Raw genomic sequence first — 25,333 nt, 5'->3', positions numbered from 1 at the left:
TAACTAAAACCTACACCAGTATGACTAAGACCTAGACCAGTATGACTAAAACCTAGACCAGTATAACTAAAACCTACACAAGTATGACTAAAACCTACACCAGTATGACTAAAACCTAGACCAGTATGACTAAAACCTAGAGCAATATAAATAAACCCAGACCAGTATGACTAAAACCTAGACCAGTATAACTAAGACCTAGACCAGTATGACTAAAACCTAGACCAGTATAACTAAAACCTAGACCAGTATGACTAAAACCTAGACCAGTATGACTAAAACTTCCTGGAATCAGAGGAAACGTCTTAACAGAGTCTAGATAGTCTTCACAGGATTTAGAACTTTACCATGTTGTCCCACTGCTTTTAACTTTCACATGTCCAAGCACACTCAAATTTCTTTGTATTATTTGCCAACTATATTTTAAAGGAGAGTCGTTTTTTCCCTGCATCTCAGGAAGTGTTCTTCAAGGTGTTATGATCACAAATGTAGGAAGACCTTGCATCTCCACAAAATGTCCCATGTTAAATTACATCTGTGTGTGTGTGTTTGTGTGTGCATCTGTGTGTGTGCATGTGTGCGCTTGTGTGTCTCTCTGTGTGTGCGTTTGTGTGTGTCTGTGTGTGTGTTTGTGCGCGTGTGTCTGTGTGTGGGTATGCTTACACATGCCTGCCTGCAATTGTTGTGTGGGAGACAGAGTGGGGTGGTACTGGTTAGGGCAGGTTCCACTTCCTTTTTGAAGCAGTGCATGTGGTGGGGGTTGGGGTGAGGGGGTGGGGTAATGGGGTCAACCCCAGAGGTGAGAACTGCAATCTGTCAGTCACCTCCGCCCACAGACCCTCCCACGGACCCGCCCACGGACCCAGTCTAGTATACGCTTGAGGAAAGACAGAGAGCCTCTATCCATTTGGTCCTCAGAATTCCCCAATACTTGGACATGAAGGCATTATGAGTATTGCTGGCCAAACAAGTCTTCATTAGAATTATTTTAGAAGCAGGATATTATGCTGGCACCACTCAGATTTTCTTTTTCAAAATAAAAGCCATCATTGAAATGTACAAGGAAATATAGTTAACTATCTAGTCTGTAAAAAAGAACAGACAAGGACAACATTGGAATTAACATCAAACATAAAATGTACTGACTAGATTGTTAAAATATTGCCTTATACAGATCCAGATAAAATTAAGAGACCACTGCACCTTGTTCTTTCCTTTCCAAAAAAGTCAAAATGGAAGGTTTTGAGTGAGGAACAGAAGTGTTAAAATTAAGAAGGTAACAGAAGGGTTAAAAAAAAATCAGCCTTGAATGATGCCTTGAATGGCCATCACTAATTATGAGGAACAGTTTATCTTTTGTTGATTTAAGTCCTGCAGATACAGCAGAGGATTCCAACATCGGGTGTTCCAATCCAGATTCAAACCAGCGTGATATAGCAGCGCATTCAGACCTCAGGTGTTCCAATCCAGATTCAAAATAATGTGATATAACAGAGGTTTCTGACCTCAGTTGTTCCAGTCCAGGTTCAGACCAGTGTGATACAGCAGAGGATTCAGACCTCGGGTGTTCCAATCCAGATTCAAACCAATGTAATACAGTAGAGGATTCAGACCTTAGGTTTTCCAATCCAGATTCAAACCAGCGTGATACAGCAGAGGATTCAGACCTCAGGTGTTCCAGCCCAGGTTCAGATCAGCCTGTGATAGATACCTCTATCCAGCTAGGAACCAGCTATGTGGAGTTGCCCTTGGCAGGGGTTCATTGGTTGCCTGGTTACCCAGTTGAATTGGTCCAGACCAAGGTCATGTCTGTGAATGATGATTTGTTACATGACACTCTCTTTAACAATTTCGAAATGGAATTCAAAGTGCAAACACATTCTAACTGTCTTCATTGGTCTCAGAAAACGGGCAGGGGGAGAGATGGAACATCAGTGAGTAAAGCCGTGTTTGAAAAAATAACCTTGTTTAGGATTGAATTCTCTGATTGGGTACAGACCACGCAATCACTGATTACTTTGTTGTGTACAACTCCCTTGTTTTGTTGTTACGAAGAACCACCACAACAGCAGCAGTGCCAACCACATTCAATACGTTGGCACCCTTGATAAAGATGAGCAGAAATTGCTATGACATCTTTTATTGTTGTTTCCAGCTTGGTTTTGAAAGCTCTATTTGTGCATTCTCTGACCACAGAAGCCAGTTCCTGTTAAATTTCCGATGACATTTAGCAGACTCTAGTTTGTCTTGATTGGAGTGAAGGTTTTCTTCTAGGAAAACATCCAAATAACATTTTGGCATCTAATTTATAGTGACCCCTAGATTCAACAAACTTCTGCATGTCTCCAGCTGTGACCCATGGATATTTCACACCTCAAACCGTCCTCTGTTCTGTGTGGGGTTAATAACAATTGATAAGGGTGCCTATTGTGACACGTTTTTCAGAGAAACATTTTACTTGATTAATAGTGTAAAGTTGAAAAACTTTACCTCAGTCGTCAAGCAAGCAAATATTTAATTGAAGCATGACGTTAATTGGCCTGAACACATCATGCAGACAATGGTTGGGAAGTTGTTTTTCACAGTTTGAGGAGTGAGGCTGCTTCCAGTGTTTTCCCACTGGACTGACTGTGTGCATACTAGGAAACCCCATCAGATCGACAGTAACATGCCAGATGTCATGCCATATATGTGTTTGCAATTTGCTTTTCAACTGCTTTGAAAAAAAGCTATGAGTTTAGACACCTAGAATATGTGTAACAACATTTTGAGTGGAAAACATCCCGTGGGTAAATTCAGCCAAGCCCAGTATATGTCATGCAGTTACTATAAAAAAGGAAATGCAGAATTATTCAGAAGTCTGTGAAGATTTAAAAACATGTATATTCAGTACGTTATTAAAAAAGGATCCAGGTTTGATGTGAGTTCTTTCCTACTGATCACATGAGCTGAACCTCCTTGCAAATGTTTATAGTCAAATTGATCTTTAGATAGTTTTCTCAAATTACACAAAACTAAAACACGAACCATCCCCAAGCAAATACTCCTAAATAATTTACACTGAGGTTGGTGAGATCTTCTTTTCCCCCGGAAAAGAGAGAATAACTTAAGATTAGAGGTAAAGTTGTCGCAATAATTCATTTTTATTGCACCTTTCCTCACAAGTGGTAGGCATTTCAACTTTGCTCGGCACTCTCTTGTGTATGAAAACCTTTAAAGTACTCGCCCAGCCCGTCCAACTCCAGCTTAGAATGATTCTTGCTACAAATGCTGCTGCATTTTTCATGAGAACATCTGTTGCCCTGCTCCTCTGGTAAAAAAAAGAAAAAGAAAATCCAGGCTTGCTTAATCACACAGTTTATCCCTGTAGTCTCTGTGACTGGGACGTGGAGGAAGAGAGATCAAGTAGCCAACCAGTGGCTTCACAGAGGACATGGGGAGGAAGGATATTTGATATGGGACCATAAACACATCAGATGAAAGTTGAAAAGGGTAGAGAGGGGGTGGATGTGTGAACACTCAGGCCCCTGCAGGTGATGGTTTCCATCAGACTGTTTGTTTGTAGTGGGGTGTGGGGAGGGGGGGGGGCATGTTTCTAGCCTGCAACTAGAGGCGGGTGCTCCAGGACATCCCTCCATGTTTGCGAGCCTACCTTCAGGAAATAGAGTAGATTATTCTTAACTATTGTATAAGAGACTCTTTGGTTCAACTGGTTGGTTCAAATCCTGAATTCTGATTGGTTGGTACGTGTGCTAAATGAGACTCTATACCACAGGTATGACGTATCAATTCTTACTGCTCTAACTGCTGAGGTAACCGGTTTGTAAGAGCAATAATGCATCTCAGGAGTTAGTGGTATATTGCCAATATCACGTGATAAATTGTGCCTAAGAACTTATTTACCTCACTCGTTCAGTAAATACATCATTATTTCAGCAACAATCTGCCATCAAAAATATCCCCTGAAATCCAATCCGTATTTGTCTTTTGGCCAAATAAAAATTAATTTAAAAAATTATCATTACAATCAGGGATTCTTTTTTTCACAGTGGCTGAGTTTGTTATGGGTGTTAACAGATGACTGAACCAGGGCTCCCCTGTTCTCTTCCCCCACAGACCACTTTCAGGTTGAAAAACATCCAATATAAAGTAAGTATTCTCCTTTAACATAATCATATTGACAAAAAAATGGTATGACTGAAATTCTATTGCTTCTCATTGTTTCACGCTGTGCCATTATAACCATAACAGAAACCATAAGAGCTGGTCTCCATAGTAACTTAAACTAGTGCACACCAGATTGCAGATAAATTAAATGTGAAATATAAACGCAGGCCGAGCAGTGCAGCAATTAGTCATGAAAGCCTTTGCTCCGAACAGGAGTGTCCACAGGACGTGTGTCTGGGTGGAGGCTGACAGGCTGGGCCCCTCTGCAGAGCTCTGTGAAACATGATCCCATGAAACACTGGAGACTGCTAGCCTCTCGGTGGACCTCCATTGAGGCCCACCTCCTAGCCAATGAAATAGTCCTGATAATGCACCCGGAATGATGCGCCTGGGAATGATGCGCCGGAAATGATGCGCCGGGAATGATGCACCCAGAATGATGAGCTGCAACCTGGCATCCTTGCAAACATCTGGGTTTCTACAGCTCCGCACTGACAGAGGATCTGTCTGAGGATCAGACCTGTAAGCGCGTACACACACACACACCTCTCTACTGACATGCAACACTTCCTGTCTGTGGATGGTACAACCCTGCTACACTATCTGGTTACTGTAAGCTGGTCCATGTGGACTTCCTGAAAGACAGACCAAAACCACAGTGTGTTTCACTGTCGGTGACATCAGACCTGAGCTCCTGACCTGTTCCACCATCTGATACCGTCTGGACATTTCTGGGAGAAGGTCAATCTGGGCATCATCATATAAAGTTTGTTGTTTCCAAATTTGTATTAACATTGGGGCTTCTCGTTTCATGAAACCATTCTCTGACTGGACGGCTAACAGGACAGCTTGGTTTGCTTTGCTGCATGTTGGGTTTATGCAAGATGTCCCTCTTGTCCAACCAGAGGTCATCCGTGTTTTCACGTTTCACCTTTTGGTATCGCCTCAGCTCAATTGGAACCTCGACGGAGCTGGTGCAAAAAAAAGTATCTGGTACCAGGTACTATCCTAACTTTTGGCCAGTGGAAAAGCCGAAAAGGAGGGGCGTGTAGAGTCTGGTACATAGAAGTGGAAAAGCTCCCAAAGCGAATGGAATCGCGGTGAGGCGAGTAGAGTTGAGCCAGTACCACGCAGTGGAAAAAAGCCATTATGGGTTTGTCAGTTGGAGGAGGACATATGAATTTGAACCATAGTGCGGAGTTTGATGCCATGTCTCAATATATTTTCTCTAAATCATATTTCATTTTTGTGTGAGTGCTGCATACAATGCCGGGCCCAAACAGACATGAATATCAGTGCTATTGGGCTTTGACCCATTATCCTGTTTTACGATTATAAGTCTCTCTTGTTTGACATAAGTACACCAAATAAAGGGAGATATATTGTTTGTTGCATGCTGAATTCACACAGAGAAAATTAGAGTACAATTTCTTCAAACTTTTTCAACGCCACAGTATCTATCGTTTCAGATGACAGATGACTTTTCCAGCCGTCGTTGAAGTACTGTTCCTATGTAACTTAAGGCTCCAATCCCCATAAACCCCACAGAGGATTGAATAGGCTGTGGGGACATTGGCTGAACGGTCATTAAAACACATGGCTTAAGTCTCAAACCAGCCCTATTCCACAGGGCGCTACCACAGCCTAATGGGCCCTGGTCTATAGTAGGGCATGTTATAGGGAATAGGTTGACATTTGGGCCTCGGGTATGGTGACCTGGCTCCAGTGACCTTCCAGTTGGCTCTTCAGCCATGTAAACAGGTGTCAGCCCACTGCATGTTCTCACTTCATTCACTCACTGGATGTAATTAGAAGTAGAGCGTGTAGAATTCAGATGAATATTACCCGAAAGAGAAGCATGAGTTGTATTTCAAGTGCTTTCAAATGAGGCTGATGGTTGTCTACTCTATCCTACAGTATCCATAACAACTCAAATGTCACCCAATCCCAGCTAAGTGATCCAAGATGACCTGTGAGGCAACGTAAAACGATGCGCCTATTTCATACATCATAATGCATTATGCACAGACCAAATGGTGTTGTAATGCACTTACAACGCATTATAAAGGGGGCACTTATACTTGGTGCCATAAATCTTCGTGCCGGCAATATCAGAAGTAGTGCCTTAACAAGACCCAGCTAAAGACACCCATCCATTCAATATATCCCATCCTCCAGGTGATTTCCTAAGCTGTCACCATAGTTAGGTCTCTGTGAGAAGACAGGTAGCTAAAGTGACCAGACCGAGCATGAGATGAGGATAGAGGGAGAGAGAGAGAGAGAGAGAGAGAGGGGGGGGGGGGGATACAAGACTGAGTATCAGTTTGGAGGTTTCGGCCAGCCTCACCCATCTGTCGTGCGTTCACACTCGTCTTTCTCAAGGCAGGCAATAAATTCACTGTCTTTCAGCCGGGTTGTGTTGTAGAGAGAGAGGCAGAGAGAAAGAAGAGGATTGAAAGAGGGCGTGGAGAAAAGCAAAAAGGAAAGAAAGAACAAGTAACATAGAAGAGCAATATAGGAAGAGAGAGAATAATGAAAAAGAGAAAAGAGACAGAATCATGGCGTCAAGCCCGCCCGGAGGCAGCGCTGACCGTCTGCATCCAGGCTGTGCAACAGAGGCCGTCAGACAAAACAGAACCGCAGGGAAGACAGTTTATATTCTACAGTGTTGCACTGTACATATTCATCAGACAGGTCAGCCAACTACACCTGCCCAGCGATGCCTGTGTTTGGGAGCTCCTGTATTATGTACTGTCAAAATGAATGGGGAGCTCCTGTATTATGTACAGTCAAAATGAATGGGGAGCTCCTGTATTATCTACAGTCAAAATGAATGGGGAACTCCTGTATTATGTACAGTCAAAATGAATGGGGAACTCCTGTATTATCTACAGTCAAAATGAATGGGGAGCTCCTGTATTATCTACAGTCAAAATGAATGGGGAACTCTTGTATTATCTACAGTCAAAATGAATGGGGAACTCCTGTATTATGTATAGTCAAAATGAATGGGGAGCTCCTGTATTATCTACAGTCAAAATGAATGGGGAACTCCTGTATTATATACAATCAAAATGAATGGGGAACTCCTGTATTATATACAGTCAAAATGAATGGGGAGCTCCTGTATTATCTAAAGTCAAAATGAATGGGGAACTCCTGTATTATCTACAATCAAAATGAATGGGGAACTCCTGTATTATCTACAGTGAAAATGAATGGGGAGCTCCTGTATTATCTACAGTCAAAATGAATGGGGAACTCCTGTATTATCTACAATAAAAATGAATGGGGAACTCCTGTATTATCTACAGTCAAAATGAATGGGGAGCTCCTGTATTATCTACAGTCAAAATGAATGGGGAACTCCTGTATTATCTACAATCAAAATGAATGGGGAACTCCTGTATTATCTACAGTCAAAAAGAATGGGGAACTCCTGTATTATCTACAGTGAAAATGAATGGGTAGCTCCTGTATTATCTACAGTCAAAATGAATGGGGAACTCCTGTATTATCTACAGTCAAAATGAATGGGGAACTCCTGTATTATATACAATCAAAATGAATGGGGAACTCCTGTATTATATACAGTCAAAATGAATGGGGAGCTCCTGTATTATCTAAAGTCAAAATGAATGGGGAACTCCTGTATTATCTACAATCAAAATGAATGGGGAACTCCTGTATTATCTACAGTGAAAATGAATGGGGAGCTCCTGTATTATCTACAGTCAAAATGAATGGGGAACTCCTGTATTATCTACAATAAAAATGAATGGGGAACTCCTGTATTATCTACAGTCAAAATGAATGGGGAGCTCCTGTATTATCTACAGTCAAAATGAATGGGGAACTCCTGTATTATCTACAATCAAAATGAATGGGGAACTCCTGTATTATCTACAGTCAAAAAGAATGGGGAACTCCTGTATTATCTACAGTGAAAATGAATGGGTAGCTCCTGTATTATCTACAGTCAAAATGAATGGGGAACTCCTGTATTATCTACAATCAAAATGAATGGGGAACTCCTGTATTATCTACAGTCAAAATGAATGGGGAACTCCTGTATTATCTACAATCAAAATGAATGGGGAACTCCTGTATTATCTACAGTCAAAAAGAATGGGGAACTCCTGTATTATCTACAGTCAAAATGAATGGGGAACTCCTGTATTATCTACAGTCAAAAAGAATGGGGAACTCCTGTATTATCTACAGTCAAATTGAATGGGGAACTCCTGTATTATCTACAGTCAAAATGAATGGGGAACTCCTGTATTATCTACAGTCAAAAATAATCTTATTGATGCCAGTAGTTTTGTGGGGCCCAAAGGTGCTGTGTTGGATAACCTTGGAATAATGTTTATTGGGTGATTTTGAGATTCGCCAGTTGCACTGTTTGTTTTTGGATGTCAGTTACAACACAGGTTCTGAAAGCATAATTGGAGAATGATTGTGTGTCATTATCAGATGATTACAGTAATCTCAATAGGATGCAATGAACAGGGAATGTTCTAGATGATATACTTCATTCAGATAACATTGACATTGTGTCAGGGCTTCTAACATGAAGATAAATCATAGAGAACAAAATGAAACAAGAGACAGACTGTATGTTCCTTTGTCGTTGAGGTTTTGAATAAAAATGTATACCTATCTTAGAGTTTATCTGAAATGTGTTTTCATACTGTGTCTACACTCCCAGTAACACAGCGTATAAACGTTTGAATTACTACTCCGCAAATACATGGAAAACATTTCAGAACAACAAGTCATTTGAAAGGATGGATCTGCCATTTGCATATTTATTTCAGCCCCACAGCCAGGGGGAAGGGTGAACCTTTTACTACATTACCCGGGTTTACCTCCACAACATTCAGTTACCAAAAAATCTCTCATCCCAAATTCAACCATATTTGACCGCAACATATGCTGTAAACTCCGGCCCATCCTCTCTAACACAACATCGAACCATCCCAGATGGAGATGGTAACACAGCCCCTGTAATATCAACATCATGCTGAATTACACACACAGGGATTAATCAGTAGGCTTGGCAGGGGATGTCCCCGACAGCAGACGAGTCCTGCCCGCCTGGCTGGCATTATTACCTGAGGAGCCAGTCGGCTGCCGAGGAAACAGCCCGCCTCGAGTACCTGATCTCCCGCCGGAATCCATATTGATTAGACCGTCTCCGACTCAGGCAGCAGGATCTCCGTGCAGCGCAGTGGTCAGGAGAGACGGACGAACTCTGCACCACAGAGTGTTTGGAAGGAAGGACAGGGTTGTTTTTCACTGGCTCTTTCTGGGGTGTCGTTACTGAAATGTCGGCTGTCGTCTGAAGAGATACTGTGTCCACAGAGCACACTGCGTAACGACATGTCAATATCACAGGTTTATTAACATAGGGTGAGGTTTTAACCTGGGGAAAAAGTAGTTTAAATAAAGACTTTTCTGAGACTGACAGCACTCCCAACAATGCTCAGGCAGAGTCCGTGTCGGGGAAAACACCTGTCTAGATTCCCTTCAAAGACCCCTTCGCTGCCTGACTGTTGTTTCTCAAAACACGACGTCTCGCGGGCAGAGAAGATTAGTGGAGGGAAGCTGGTGGAAGGCCTCGCGTTACCAAGGACCCAGAAGTGAAGCCTGGCGGGTAAATAAGGCTGTTGATTATTGAGATGAACAGATATAAACTCAATATTTTCAGAGAAGTCGTGATAAGACTGTGAAGGAGGTAGATAGTCGTTTTCAGTGGGCAGGAGAACCACAGAGTGAACAACTTAAATGTGTGTAGGGGGTACATGCAGCTTAGCCGGGATAACCAACTAGGATCTAGCAGTGTATATATTTTAACTCCACAACCCTGGGGTTTCCTGCTCTTCTCTCTTCCCACAATTTTTCTTTCTTTCTCTGTGTTGCTCTTCTCTCTCACACACATGGTTTACACAGTCAGTGACAAGGTAGTGAGAGTGAGATGCAAATGTGATTTATACACACAATCTCAAGTCATTTGGAACAAGTAATGGTACTCATGAAATGTTTAAATGTAGTTCAGCCAGCAGCAAGCTGGCTTTTAGCATGGGAAAGATACAGAGTAATAACGTAGTAACAGTTTTAAAAACTATACGTTTTACCGTTTGGCCTTCTTAAAGTAAGATGAAATCCTTTATATATTACAGTATTTCTTAGAGTTATTTTTCACCCTCTGCCTATTAATTTCTTCTCTCTGGATCTGTCTGGCTGCCAGCCAATCAGATGGCACGGGGCAACGTCTTCCTTCAGCAACATTCATCAAAGGGGAGTGTCTCTTCTGACTCTCACAAGTTTCAGGGATCAAGATGCTTTACTTTTATTTAAGCATAGCAGTGGATGTTTCAATATTTTCGCTATCTGAGGGCTTGGTTGGTTTCGACCTTGCCGTCAGCCGTGTGACAGGGAGTATGAAACTCCAAACAGCCCGGCTTGTCTCACAGACAGACAGAGAGAGAGGCAGGAAGAGCGGATGGAGGGTGGGGTAGTGAGCTCCTCTAGTTTCTAGTGAAGGTTGACACTGATTAACTTGGAGACCTGCCTGCGCATTAATGGCACTGGAACAAAAATAAACCAACTACAAGTATAAAATGACAAACATACACAAACACACACACACACACACAGCTGCAGAGGAAAGAAATCGTCAGCTTTGTTCTTTGATTTATCCCTCTGGGAGCCTCAATACGGGGGTGTGGGGGGGGGGCTACAAGGAACATTATTTATTTCGGAGGGCAGCCCAGACTAACAACAGGAAGCCACTACTATACGCCAAATTAATTGCCCAGATTTTGTAGAGTACGAGAGAAGACCGAGCAGACTCCAGAGAGACAAAGTTTGTTCTCCGTCTTGTTTTTCTGTCTGTGTTATGGAAATATTAGTCTAGTCTGCCTGCCATGTTTTGGATCAGTGTTTTTTTTTGCTTGTCTATTGTCAGAGCTGCGCTGAAGCTCAATCGTCTGGCAGATAAGATGAGGAACAATTGAACACTGCCCTGACAAGAAATTAGGATTTATCACCAACCAGAGATGACAGTAGACAATGTTTTGTTTTTGGGCCACACTCCACTGGCTCATAACAGGATTTTAGTGTGTGTGTGTGTGTGTGTGTGTAAATGTTATAAGGGGTTTGAGTGTGTGTTTGTGTGTGTGTGTAAATGTTTATGTGTATGTATGTGGGGTGTATGTGGGTCCAAGAGAGTGGGAGGCAATGTGTGTTTGGGACCTAATGTGGGCAGCTTTTAATGAGATCTCTCAGCGTGTTTAAATATTTAACAATGCCTGGTCGAGGCCCTCCAACAGTCGCAACGGAAACCAACCGGTGAAGTTTTATTCCATCAGCCAGGACCACATGCCCCCAGAATAGAAGGATCCAGAAATGAAATAGCTTTTAATCCAATGCACCAACTCTCTTCTTGAGAAAGTAGTGCACAGAGCAATGTAGGGCCCTTTAAATTCAGATTTTTCCTTTGGCCAATTCCATTTAATCCTTTTCAAAATGTAATTTCTTCCATTTTCTTTTTCTGTCATTCCGTATTATACACAAACAAACAAAAAATTGAATAAAATAAATTCTGAAGTTTATTTTAGTAAGTACTTTCAGAAAAAGTACTAGTAAAATACAGTGCATTAGTAAAATACAGTGCATTCAATAAACTTAAATTACATTTCATTATGGGAGGTGGAGCTGGCGAGGTACATTACAGTGGCAAGGAACAAAATAATGTGGTTGGATTTATAACATAATCCCTCGCCAAAGGTAATGGGCACAAGCAGATTAACAATAATAACATCCAAATAGGACTCACATTACGTTTGTAATGTGCTCTACATTTACTTACTAAATCTCTAACCATTTCTCAATATACTCCACCTTATAATATTCTTTACCTTACGTAAAGTATTATGTAAAGTATTATTGTAAAGTATTATTGAAAAAAAAATTTTTCGTTTATATTTTGAAGGCACAATAAGATTAATGGAAGTCTTATTGTTGCGGCCAAATGTATATAACGTTTCGCCACAGACATTTATTTTGAAGTTATTTTTGTTGCGGCCGATTCTTTAATGTTGCCTGCATGACACTAATCAAATGTAGCTATCGAGTTGTGACAGCTAGCTAGCTTCTTACCTTGGGTTGTCGCTCAGACGATGGCTACCTTATTTACATCAATGTGATAGCCACTTACTGACAGTTCAACACAAACGTGTGCGTGCACAGACAATTCTGTGTATGTCTGAATTCTGTGTTAGACTGAATAAAACACTGTCATGTTTGGTGAAGCACACCATCTCAGGTTTATAGATAACAAAATGAAGTCATCAAAGTAAAAAACACCTTTCCTACAGTCAAACATTGGAGGAGGTTCAGTAAAGAACACCTCCCCACTCTCAAACATTGGAGGAGGTTCAGTAAACAACACCTCCCCCACAGTCAAACATGGAGGAGGTCCAATTAAGAACACCTTCCCCACAGTCAAACATTGGAGGAGGTTCAGTAAAGAACTCCTTCCCACAGTCAAACATGGAGGAGGTTCAGTAAAGAACTCCTTCCCACAGTCAAACATGGAGGAGGTTCAGTAAAGAACACCTCCCCACTCTCAAACATTGGAGGAGGTTCAGTAAACAACACCTCCCCACTCTCAAACATTGGAGGAGGTTCAGTAAACAACACCTCCCCCACAGTCAAACATGGAGGAGGTTCAGTAAAAAACACCTCCCCACTCTCAAACATTGGAGGAGGTTCAGTAAACAACACCTCCCCCACAGTCAAACATGGAGGAGGTTCAGTAAAAAACACCTCCCCACTCTCAAACATTGGAGGAGGTTCAGTAAACAACACCTCCCCCACAGTCAAACATGGAGGAGGTTCAGTAAAGAACACCTTCCCCTCAGTCAAACATGGAGGAGGTTCCGTAAAGAACATAGAAATAATTTATAAATGTCGTTGCTCTCAATAGATTCGAACTTAGGTCTTCCACAGGAGTGGCACTGTCTTTAATCACTACGCCACGGCATTACACGTTTCAGCAGTCGCTGGACTCCATTGAGGATTGTTTTTAACGGACTAAAGTTTCTTATTAAGTTTACCTCCGCCATAGCATCTATGAACTGTATTTACTTTTGCCACCGGCCGTTTTAACAGCTTATTAGCCAGTAATAGGCAAACTCTGGTCCTACAGTTCACAAGTCCGCTTCTCTAACCACTACGCTATTTAACAAGGGGTCAGTCAGTCAGTCAGTCAGTAAGAGACATTTGCTCTTCTTAGCGGCTCTGCTTACGCGAAGAGCCGGCTATGTTATTTAACACCTTCCCACAGTCAAACATAGAAGAGGATCAGTAAATAACACCTTATGAATTACATCATAAAATCAGTAGAATACAAAGGCATTTTGGACCGCTGCGTCAAACCCCATGTTATAAAGTTGGGTCTTGGTCAAAGGATCACGAGTCTTCCAGCAGGACAACGACCCTAAAAACACACTTCAAAAGGCACCCAGGAATGGCTTAGGACAAAACCCTGGACTGTTCTAAAGTGGCCGGCAGAGAGTTCAGATCTAAATCCAATTGAAAACCTGCAGAGATCTGAAAACCGCAGTTGGAAGGCACCCTTCAAATCCAGGAGAACTGGAGGATTTCATCTATTTTATTATTATCACAAAGATTTTGTTTAATTTGCAATATTACAAAACCCAAATGTCTATCTTTCTTTCTCCTGCATACTCCCTGTCCCCTGATCCAACAAACCCATCTCTCTCCGGATTGAAGGGTTTGGCGTAGCTCTCCCCCACTAACCCTTCATCCTGATGAGGAGTGTTGCTGTGGTGACGCCTGCTCCACTCCCACTGTGTTCAGAGGGCAGATCGGGGGAGGAAGGGGGAGAGAAGCGAGAGGGAAGGGCCTACCTGCCAGCTGGAGGGTTATACTGCCACTGAGGGGCTGTGACGGGGCCCATGGTCTACCCCCTCCTCCCCCTTCCCAGCCAGACAGAGCCCCTGACACCACACAACAGAGTCACCATGCCGCTTCATCTGGCAGCCAAACCAAGCCCGGTGGAGGGCTCTGTGCCAAGGCAACAGAACCCCCCATCTCCCATCTTACTTACTATCCCCATGCCCTCCTCCTTCTATGCCACGGCCTGCCCCCCCCCCCCCCCACAACACACTCATTATTAATGTTCAGAAGGACAGCTTTCATTTGATCTATTACTGCTGTGCTGCCGTCTCCCGCCTGGATCTTTCATTATTTCATGGAGGTTTTTCTTTGGCTGTTGCTCTGTTACGCAGATGAAATATTTAAGGGAGTAGTGTAGTGAGAAGGGCCACGGTGCAGGGGGAGGTAAGGGCCCCGGTGCAGGGGGAGGTAAGGGCCCCGGTGCAGGGGGAGGTAAGGGCCCGGTGCAGGAGGAGGTAAGGGCCCCGGTGCAGGAGGAGGTAAGGGCCCCGGTGCAGGGGGAGGTAAGGGCCCCGGTGCAGGGGGAGGTAAGGGCCCGGTGCAGGGGGAGGTAAGGGCCCCGGTGCAGGGGGAGGTAATGGCCCCGGTGCAGGGGGAGGTAAGGGCCCCGGTGCAGGGGGAGGTAAGGGCCCCGGTGCAGGGGGAGGTAAGGGCCAGGGTGCAGGGGGAGGTAAGGGCCACGGTGCAGGGGGAGGTAAGGGCCCCGGTGCAGGGGAGGTAAGGGCCCCGGTGCAGGGGGAGGTAAGGGCCCCGGTGCAAGGGGAGGTAAGGGCCCCGGTGCAGGGGGAGGTAAGGGCCCGGTGCAGGGGGAGGTAAGGGCCCCGGTGCAGGGGGAGGTAAGGGCCCCGGTGCAGGGGGAGGTAAGGGCCCCGGTGCAAGGGGAGGTAAGGGCCCCGGTGCAGGGGGAGGTAAGGGCCCGGTGCAGGGGGAGGTAAGGGCCCCGGTGCAGGGGGAGGTAAGGGCCCCGGTGCAGGGGGAGGTAATGGCCCCGGTGCAGGGGGAGGTAAGGGCCCCGGTGCAGGGGGAGGTAAGGGCCACGATGCAGGGGGAGGTAAGGGCCCCGGTGCAGGGGGAGGTAAGGGCCACGGTGCAGGGGGAGGTAAGGGCCCCAGTGCAGGGGGAGGTTATACAGCCCTGTGTTTTCCCGCCCAGTGTTTTACAGCCCAGGGTTTTATAGCCCAGTGTTTCACAGCCCAGTGTTTTATAGCCCAGTGTTTCACAGCCCAGGGTTTTATAGCCCAGGGTTTTACAGCCCAGTGTTTTATAGCCCAGTGTTTCACAGCCCAGGGTTTTATAGCCCAGGGTTTTACAGCCCTGTGTTTTACAGCCCTGTGTTTTCCCGCCCAGTGTTTTACAGCCCAGGGTTTTATAGCCCAGTGTTTTACTGTCCAGTGTTTTATAGCCCAGTGTTTCACAGCCCAGTGTTTTATAGCCCAGGGTTTTACAGCCCAGTGTTTTATAGCCCAGTGTTTCACAGCCCAGGGTTTTATAGCCCAGGGTTTTACAGCCCTGTGTTTTACAGCCCAGTGTTTTACTGTCCAGTGTTTTATAGCCCAGTGTTTTACTGTCCAGTGTTTTATAGCCCAGTGTTTTACTGTCCAGTGTTTTACAGCCCAGTGTTTTATAGCCCAGGGTTTTACAGCCCAGGGCTTTTTCTCAGCGCTGTTGGTTCATTTATGGAACCAGTATGTTAACATGCAGAGGAGAGTATGGAAATTGGTTTTGCCCATTTGGCAAATGTAAAAATGTCCCTTGAGTTAAGGTTCAGGTCTTCAAGTTATAAAAGTATTACTTCATATAAAATACTGTCACTGGGGCCACCACGCAACATTAGTGGACTACAGAGATGAAGCTACCACGTTACTCCATCTACAATGTTTTACTGAAAGTTCCAGACACTTTAAGTCCAGAAACATTCCCATACATTTGCCTTACTGGCATTAAATGCTGGTATGTCACACTATAATTGTTTTAGACTCTATGACACCTCACTCGAACAATAAAAACATTAGCCTATAATTCCCAGGATGTATGACAGGAATTATAACTGATGTTAATATTTGAATGATAGCGCCTCTCTGGACGATGAAAACACGGCATTAGAGTAATTGGGGGGGGGGGGGCAGCCTTGTGGCTGGTGTTCTGTATGAGAGGGGAATGACAGAGACAGAGAGAGCTTCATTAATCAATAAGGTCCACAGCCGTTGCTTCTCTGCTGATGCATCACTGTAAGAGAGTAGGGTCACTCTCCAGCCTGTAGCATTGCCAAGCTCATAATGGCTAAAACCCCTAATTCATCGTCCCATCACCAGCCAAACACAGCCTCACTCTGCTCTAGAAAGGACTTACTGTATATAGTAACTGTGTTTCAGTTTTGCTGGTGTGTAGACAGGGTTGGAATGTAGAAGATAGAGAGAAGGATGTAGAAGATGGAAAACGTGTCTTGTGTTTGTGTGTATTCGTTTGTAAATGTGTGTGTGTGAGTGTGTGTGTGTGAGTGTGTACACTTTCTCACGTGTGTGAATGTGAATGTTTTTTGTTTTCACGAGCACAGACCACGGTTTGCATGTGAACTACAGGCCGCTGTCTGCATGTGAACTACTGACCGCTGTCTGCATGTGAACTACTGACCGCTGTCTAAATGTGAACTACTGACCGCTGTCTGCATGGGAACTACGGGCCGCGGTCCGCATGTGAACTACTGACCGCTGTCTGCATGTGAACTACTGACCGCTGTCTGCATGTGAACTACTGACCGCTGTCTGCATGTGAACTACTGACCGCTGTCTGCATGTGAACTACGGACTGCTGTCTGCATGTGAACTACGGACCGATGTCCGCATGTGAACTACGGACCGCTGTCTGCATGTGAACTACTGACCGCTGTCTGCATGTGAACTACGGACCGCTGTCTGTATGTGAACTACTGACCGCGGTCCGCATGTGAACTGGTTTATATGCACTTCACTGTGAAACAACAGTACATGAGTTCTGTCAGAGAGGCAAGACGTTCTTCCAACACAAAACTCACAAAGCTTCACATTTCACCACTACCTGTGTCAAGTGTGTCAGAGTACCTAAGCATGTTGTTCACGGACAACTGGAGGTGCCTGGTAATGTCTAGACGAACGAGCATGAAGAAAAACGAGTGTGACTGTGTGGCTTTCCCCCTCCAGCCCACTGTTGCCCCTGCATTCTGTTCAGTTCATCAGCTGGCAGACAGGGAGGCCCATTGTGGACGGAAACAGGGATGCTGTGCTGCTTGTCTCCGTCTGGATCTTTCATTAGGCTCACTTCAGCCAGCCATGTGTAGAGAACCTAACATAGGAACACAGCAAGATGAAACTACCATCGTAGAATTAATAAAACAACATGGAAACCCAGTGGCCACTCTAACAGTTTCACTGCAGAAATGGGAGAACCTGTCAGAAGGATAATCTTCTCTGCAGCTCTCCATCAACCAGGCTGGATGGAAGCCTGGAGTAAAAGGCATGCGACTCGACTACAACAAAGAACTGAGTGTTTAAATATTTCTGCACAAGATGTTTTTGTTATTGATTTGCAAATAATATGCTGAAATATCTATTCATGAGTTTTCACATTAACATTAAAGGATAGATTGAGGGCTAATCAGTTGTGAAATAAGTCTGTAACACAACAAAATATGGAGAAAAGACGGGGGACTGCATATTATTCAAAAGTGTTTTTTGTTAACGTAGACAAATATTGTTTCCTTCAAAATAAAGTGGAGAAGAATTTTTGATGAGACAATGAATTTGGCACTTCCATAGCTAGCTAAGCCAGTTAGCTTTGCTAGACATTCTCACGGGACTGGAGAGCCTGTGGGTAAAATATTTTAATTGGTAGGAAGCGACATAACCACGCCCCAAAAGCACAGAGGCCTTGTGCTTTTCCATATTCATTTGTAAGAATATGCGAATGTCTGTTCAGTCCAGATAATTTTTTTAGATTAATAACCTGATTACTTATCTACACTAGGTCTTCATTTTTAGCGGACTTGCATCAAATGCAATTAATTGACGCTGTTTAAAAACATAATACATTTTTCATTATATTGAGGAAGGATTTGTCGTATCAAAATTAAAGATATAGATTCATCCACCTTTTTTACCACTACATCACTGCCCAATACCCATTATAATATCATCAATATGTTCTGCTTTTTATGGTGGAAATCATAGAAGTGGTTCCTTTAAATTATACATGTTTGGGCATAATTGAAGTGTTAGATACGAGATCAAAGAATAACAGATCAGATCATATAGGAGACAAAATACACAGTACGTTTTCCAGAATGACAAGGCCAGCTGGGAGCATTGGATTTCATGGCCAGACTACACATCAATATCAAAAGTTAAAACACAGCCTGCTTCTTTGCCTTTCTGGACCAAAAAACCTGTCAAGTATGGAACCACAAATGATTCAAACGAAATTAATAAAACGAAACATGCAAATAACAGATCTTATTGCACCATTATTCAAATGTAATTTTCTCTTTAGTTTTCACCTAAAGGGATAATTTAATTGTCCCTAAACAAGATAAATCTCACAATGGATTAAAGGCAGGATATACATTTGACTGGTAGACTATATTGACTTGTGGTATAGTAAGAGATCAGGACAGACATTTGACTGGTAGACTATATTGACTTGTGGTATAGTAAGAGATCAGGACAGACATTTGACTGGTAGACTATATTGACTTGTGGTATAGTAAGAGATCAGGACAGACATTTGACTGGTAGACTATATTGACTTGTGGTATAGTAAGAGATCAGGACAGACATTTGACTGGTAGACTATATTGACTTGTGGTATAGTAAGAGATCAGGACAGACATTTGACTGGTAGACTATATTGACTTGTGGTATAGTAAGAGATCAGGACAGACATTTGACTGGTAGACTATATTGACTTGTGGTATTGTAAGAGATCAGGATATACATTTGACTGGTAGACTATATTGACTTGTGGTATAGTAAGAGACACTAACCACCTGTTTGCCCAATAAAAGAAACACACAACCCTCCCGAAAGCAAACAACCTTCCACAGTTTTGCCCACACCGCCCCAACCCAGTACATTTTGAACTTTTTCCTTTGCATCCCATGAGACTTATCCAGAAAATTAGATATAATAAATCCCTGACAAAGCACTGTACAGGAAATGTATTGTATAATATGCATACAATCAATCAAAAACAGCCCAAAGCCTGACTTCTGGTATATTCAACATGTTTCCTTTAATCTGCAACAGTACTTAAACAAATGAGCAGTAGAGTGTTACTGTAATGTGAAATTAATCATATGGCTCTTTGTGTGTTCTAACTCTGGGGTCCAGCTTTCCACTTTAAAGTGGAAATTCAGAGCTGGCTGTTTAAATGAAATAGAAGTGATTGATGAATAAACAAACCTTCCCTTTAATTTCCGGAATTTCGGGTCTAATAAAAATGCTTGTCATTGTGACTACCCGTCCCTATGTATCCCTACTGACAGATCACAATAGTATTCATGAGAATGTTTCTCCCTCATCTTGCTGATGGCAGACGGACAGAAACTGGCATGTTGTACCATGCCCTGGGCGGGGTCTTGGCTCTGTGTATGTGTGTGTGTGGGTCTGTGTGCATGTGTGGGAGTGTTAGTGTTGTGTATGAAAGAGAGACACTGTGTGCTATTGAGTGCATGCGTGTGTGTTTCTGTTTGTTTGTGTTAGCTCTGGCCCTTTGCCAAATAAGACTCCAGTCTTCTAACAAGCTCTGAACGTATCAAATCAATGGCACTCCACTGCCACCTAGTGGACAACCCTGGTGCAGCAGTCGAACTGCAGCAAGACTGGGAGAGGTGAAGAGGAGCTGTTTATAAGTGGCATTTGTCCCTAATTAAAAGCAGCACTTGTCGGAGCACTTGGTCAGCAGAAGGACTGGCATCCACCGTGATGCAGGCTGGGCCCTGGATCCGCTGGAATGTCTCCTCCACCCTGTGGATGAGGTGAAGTAATTATGTCCCGCAAATAAAACCCCATGTAGAAACTGGGTCAGCTGTACTACAAAGACGGAAGACCACTTTAATTGTTTTTTTCCTGATCGCCATGACAAATGAGTAATGGTATGATAACAAAGGTTTTATATAGTTGCGTGTCAACTGTAGACTGCAAATTGCTTTTGCCTGGTCCATAAATCATTATACTACAATAAACGGAACAACGCGGGATAAGTACCAGAACACATGTTACTGTGGCTGAAGTGGAAATTCAGCAACGGTTAAAGGGTCTGAAAAAACCATAGCAATACAGACAGCCTTATTTCAGAGGTTTGGACAGGTGACGGATTAAGTCCAAACTGTCAAGGCTGATCTACCGTCGAGGATAACGACTTCTGGATGAACATCTGGGGAACGCATGTGGAGAGGGGCACCCTATCTGGTCTACTACCCCAGGGACCTGGTAAACAGAAGTGACTCCTGCCAGGTTTAGGGTGCAAGTTGGGACACTGACCATGATGTCAGTGGGGATAATGAATGAAAGCTGCCATCGACCAGTCAAAGTACTTGCAGGCAGTTTAGACCAGCTTAATGGAGCACGCCAGCTTGACAACCAATCACTGGTTCTTTCCTCATCAGCTGGTTCCCCTCAGCAGGGTAATTGATTGCTAATAGTTTGACGGGTCAGACTTAGACCATGGGGACCTGACGACCTTGCTCAGTACGGTACAGTACAGTGAGTATGTGCACTTAGTTCTGGTCTTCTGACCAGCATGTCAGGCATGTTAACCAATGGAAAGTCTCTGTTTTCCTAAACTTACTGTGGAGTAGCAGGGCAGTCCAGTCAATATGGACAAGCAGAATGGGCCCTTTCAATTAACTCTAATGAAGTAATGTTTGTCTGTTTGTCCGTCCATCAATCCACATACAGACGAAATCCTACTACTCAATATAGTGTCTTGTGTTTGAGAAATGATTGTGTTGAATTAAAAGTATACGGTTCCTCTGATGTTGGACCCCAAAAACGTGACTCACTGTTTGAGTTGTTTATTTCTTACATTCCCTTTTGCCCAAATCCAATGGCTCGAGTTGACTGATGTAAAAAGGGCTTTATAAAATACATTTGATTGATTGATCTTCTGTCTCTTCCCTTTTATCTACACTATCTTTTCACTGTATCTATCTATGTGAATTTACTTGTTTTATGATGTAAGAGAGTGGTAAAACTAAAGTACATTTTGTTGTTATTTTGGGTATTCTGATGTATGAATACAAAACAGAATAAAAGGAGGAGATGGAGTTGGGCATGAGGTGGGACGCAGGGATTAAGCCCTGGCCTAAACACTACACCACAGGCCCAACACGAGACATCTGGAGGATGTGACCACTAGACCACAGGCCCATCATGAGACATCTAGAGGATGTGACCATTAGACCACAGGCCCATCATGAGACATCTAGAGGATGTGACCACTAGACCACAGGCCCAACACGAGACATCTGGAGGATGTGACCACTAGACCACAGGCCCATCATGAGACATCTAGAGGATGTGACCACTAGACCACAGGCCCATCATGAGACATCTAGAGGATGTGACCACTAGACCACAGGCCCATCATGAGACATCTGGAGGATGTGACCACTAGACCACAGGCCCATCATGAGACATCTAGAGGATGTGACCACTAGACCACAGGCCCATCATGAGACATCTAGAGGATGTGACCACTAGACCACAGGCCCATCATGAGACATCTGGAGGATGTGACCACTAGACCACAGGCCCATCATGAGACATCTGGAGGATGTGACCACTACACCACAGGCCCATCATGAGACATCTAGAGGATGTGACCATTAGACCACAGGCCCATCATGAGACATCTGGAGAATGTGACCACTAGACCACAGGCCCATCATGAGACATCTAGAGGATGTGACCACTAGACCACAGGCCCATCATGAGACATCTAGAGGATGTGACCACTAGACCACAGGCCCATCATGAGACATCTAGAGGATGTGACCACTAGACCACAGGCCCATCATGAGACATCTGGAGGATGTGACCACTAGACCACAGGCCCATCATGAGAAATCTGGAGGATGTGACCACTAGACCACAGGCCCATCATGAGACATCTGGAGGATGTGACCACTAGACCACAGGCCCATCATGAGACATCTGGAGGATGTGACCACTAGACCACAGGCCCATCATGAGACATCTAGAGGATGTGACCACTAGACCACAGGCCCATCATGAGACATCTGGAGGATGTGACCACTAGACCACAGGCCCATCATGAGAAATCTGGAGGATGTGACCACTAGACCACAGGCCCATCATGAGAAATCTGGAGGATGTGACCACTAGACCACAGGCCCATCATGAGAAATCTGGAGGATGTGACCACTAGACCACAGGCCCATCATGAGAAATCTGGAGGATGTGACCACTAGACCACAGGCCCATCATGAGAAATCGTACTTTTGTCTGAAGAGGCTGTTGGCCTCCAACTCCTCCTCCTCCGTGGTCTTGTCCTGGCCTCGGACCTGTAGCCTCCTGACTCTCTCCTGTGGGTTGAGTTGAAGCAGGAGTACCAGGCTGGGCATCAGTAGGTCCCCTGGCCATACATACACCTTGCTACCAGCCTGGGGCAGGTTCCTCACCTTACCCCCCACCGCCGTGGCTATGGCATAGGCTGCTGTGCTGTGCCAATACCTGTGTGAGGGTATCAGGACAGATGGCAGAGTCAGTATGTCTAACACCTCAGACATCAGAATAGTTTCAGTGCCATTCCGGATATATTCTGTTTATTCTAGAGACAAAATGTAAGCAAATGTATGGCTTTTTTATGAGCTTTGAACTGAATGAATGTTAATGAACCATTAACACGGCTGCACTGACATGGTCCCGATACACCACAGCTGTTCCAGAACGAACGGATGCTCTTCTCACCTGTCTACGATGACAGGTGCTCGTCTGGCCTCGTGGCTTATCTGTCCAGCTGTCAGGTAGTTCCCAAGGGCATAGAAGGCCCGGCGGATGACAGGGGGCTCAGCATCGAAGCGGGCCCTCCACGGGGACAGACACTGGGGAGGGGACCTCAAAAGAGTTGCCCCCAGGGCTTCCTTCAGGGACTCAGTCAGAGTGGTTTTACCTGAGGATGTGTTAAGAAGAGGGAAATAGCCACAGCAGTGGGACAGACCGATAGAGCATTAGGCATGTTTGCATGTCCTGATTATTGTGACAGCATCCTGTTGTCACAATAATAATAGGAGACTCATAGGTGTTTTTCCAGATGTAAACTGACCAGTGAAAACCCATGTTCCAACAGCTTAACCAGAAGTGAATAGAATGACAAAAACAACATTGAGATAGAGTTTAGTCTTACCAGTAGCATCTAATCCCTCTATGACAATAACGGGAAAGGCTGTTTCCTCCTTGGACTCAAGCCTCTGGTCAACAAGATCAAGCACATCCTTGGATTCTGGGATGATATCCCTACACTGCAAATGAGAAGCAACAGAGCTACAGCACAGCATTTGGATGTTATGCCTCTGTCAACCACTAGAGTGTGACATTGCTGGTTCTTTAATTTTCTCTGACACCACATAGTGGACACCTCTCACGTTTTACGTAATTAAATTAATTGCAAGAACACATTTAACATGATTTAAATCAGGAAAGTGAGGCTGTCCCAACCTGTTTCAGAACTTTGTAGGCATCGTCAAAACTGTAGAACACATCAGAGTTGATTATATTTAGAGTTGACGGATGATGCTCCGGCTTTTCAGCTGGTTCTACATAATACGTCTCAGACGCCTCCACCCTGCCGTCCTCCGTATGGGACCAGAGATGTTGCGTCCACCCACTGTCTTCTCCGCACAAATAGGAGCATACGTAGACTGGATCATTGCGAAGCAGCTCGCCCAATAGTCGTTCAGTCACAGATGACTTCGTTGTGTCTTTTAGAAAATATCCTCTCATAACAGAATCTCTCACATTAGGCTGAAATGCGGACATTTCCGCAACTTTACATTCTGAAGGTAATTCCTTTAGGAGTTTGTTTTTCAGCCCTCCAAAAAACCTAGCTCTTTGAAAGTTGTCGTCGCTGTAAACATGGAGCGAGTAGCATCTTTCATTAGCGTCGACATTTTTGAACACTTGCTGCACCTCTTTGCTTTTCTTAGCGTTTAGAGAGAAGTAGATTGGGTCAGATTTCGTATCAAACTCCACAGCAAACGCATAAGACGACCACTGGCCCAACCGCGACATCATGCGTCTTGTCATTTTCATTCAAACCCCGAGCACAATACATAGAAACTTGGGGGCAAAACGAAACTTATGACGCTATGGACAAACGTGAGCCACCGCGGTATGGAAAGCGAAAGTGGTACAGTGTGTGTCGGCACAAATGTTGCACCTACGGCAGTCACGTCTTGTTCTATGCGGTCATGCAAACACAAACGATGATTTGAATTAAACTGTTGCTATTAGAGTCATAGTATTATTATGCCTATTCATATTATTACAGTACTGTAAACCCGAATGTATTTCTTACTCAAATGTTTCTAAGGGTAACTCAAAGTTAGAGAAATGTTCCCAATTACTAAAAATGTTTGTTATACTGACTTTTACTACATTTTTACTACAATGTTGCAATTTTTTACTCAAGTTTAAAATGAAAGTGTTCCCAGCATGCTCTGCTTCAGGTTGATATCTTGGAATTGTTTTATTATCCTTTTTTGCATGGACACTTAATGATTGATTACTTTTAGCTACACAAACATCAAACATATACATTTGTCTAAAGTAATCCAATCATTTAGTCAAACATATATTTTGCACCCACTACAGAAATTATTGTAACAATTAAATAAAAAATATTCCTGCCCAAACATTTACTCGATTTAAATAGGAATTTTGCCTTCTATTGTAAGGGAGTTCCTTGTGGGTGGCTTTGCGAAATTCGGGTTAAGTTCCCAGGTTTTCTGGAGATATCAGTGGATACAGTTATTTCATATTTGGAAATCTGGGGAAGATTCTTTAACCAGGGCATTCAGCACAGTGTATTTTGCGGACATTTGAAGTGAGTAGTACATGAGCTAGATGGGTTGCAATTCAAAATAAGGATTTACGGGATATGTTGGATATTCTCAGTTCACTAT

The 25,333-nt window shown here is 43.8% G+C and overlaps 1 protein-coding gene across 1 annotated transcript; it reads right to left on the bottom strand.

The window, feature by feature from the left end:
- Nucleotides 1–18,735: 18,735 nt before the first annotated feature.
- cmpk2 (cytidine monophosphate (UMP-CMP) kinase 2, mitochondrial) lies at nt 18,736–24,563 on the bottom strand. The gene is made up of 5 exons (XM_013137650.4): nt 23,868–24,563; nt 23,557–23,671; nt 23,121–23,322; nt 22,650–22,883; nt 18,736–20,153 (listed from the first exon to the last, which is right to left on the bottom strand). The coding sequence occupies exons 1-5, from the start codon at nt 24,459–24,461 to the stop codon at nt 20,033–20,035; spliced, it is 1,266 nt and encodes a 421-aa protein (XP_012993104.1). The 5' UTR covers nt 24,462–24,563; the 3' UTR covers nt 18,736–20,032.
- Between the last annotated feature and the right edge of the window lie 770 nt (nt 24,564–25,333).

Source organism: Esox lucius, chromosome 15 (assembly GCF_011004845.1).
Source record: "Esox lucius isolate fEsoLuc1 chromosome 15, fEsoLuc1.pri, whole genome shotgun sequence".
Taxonomy (NCBI): Eukaryota; Metazoa; Chordata; class Actinopteri; order Esociformes; family Esocidae; genus Esox; species Esox lucius.
The sequence above is the reverse complement of the archived record's forward strand: the minus strand, read 5'-3'. Positions and strand labels throughout refer to the sequence as shown.

Coding starts and splice junctions, on each gene's coding strand:
- cmpk2 (XM_013137650.4), bottom strand. CDS start 24,461: ATGAAAATGACAAGACGCATGATGTCGCGGTTGGGCCAGTGGTCGTCT. Junction 22,884..23,120: donor GCACCTGTCATCGTAGACAG/GTGAGAAGAGCA, acceptor ACCCTCACACAG/GTATTGGCACAGCACAGCAG. Junction 20,154..22,649: donor AACAGCCTCTTCAGACAAAA/GTACGATTTCTC, acceptor CCTCATCCACAG/GGTGGAGGAGACATTCCAGC.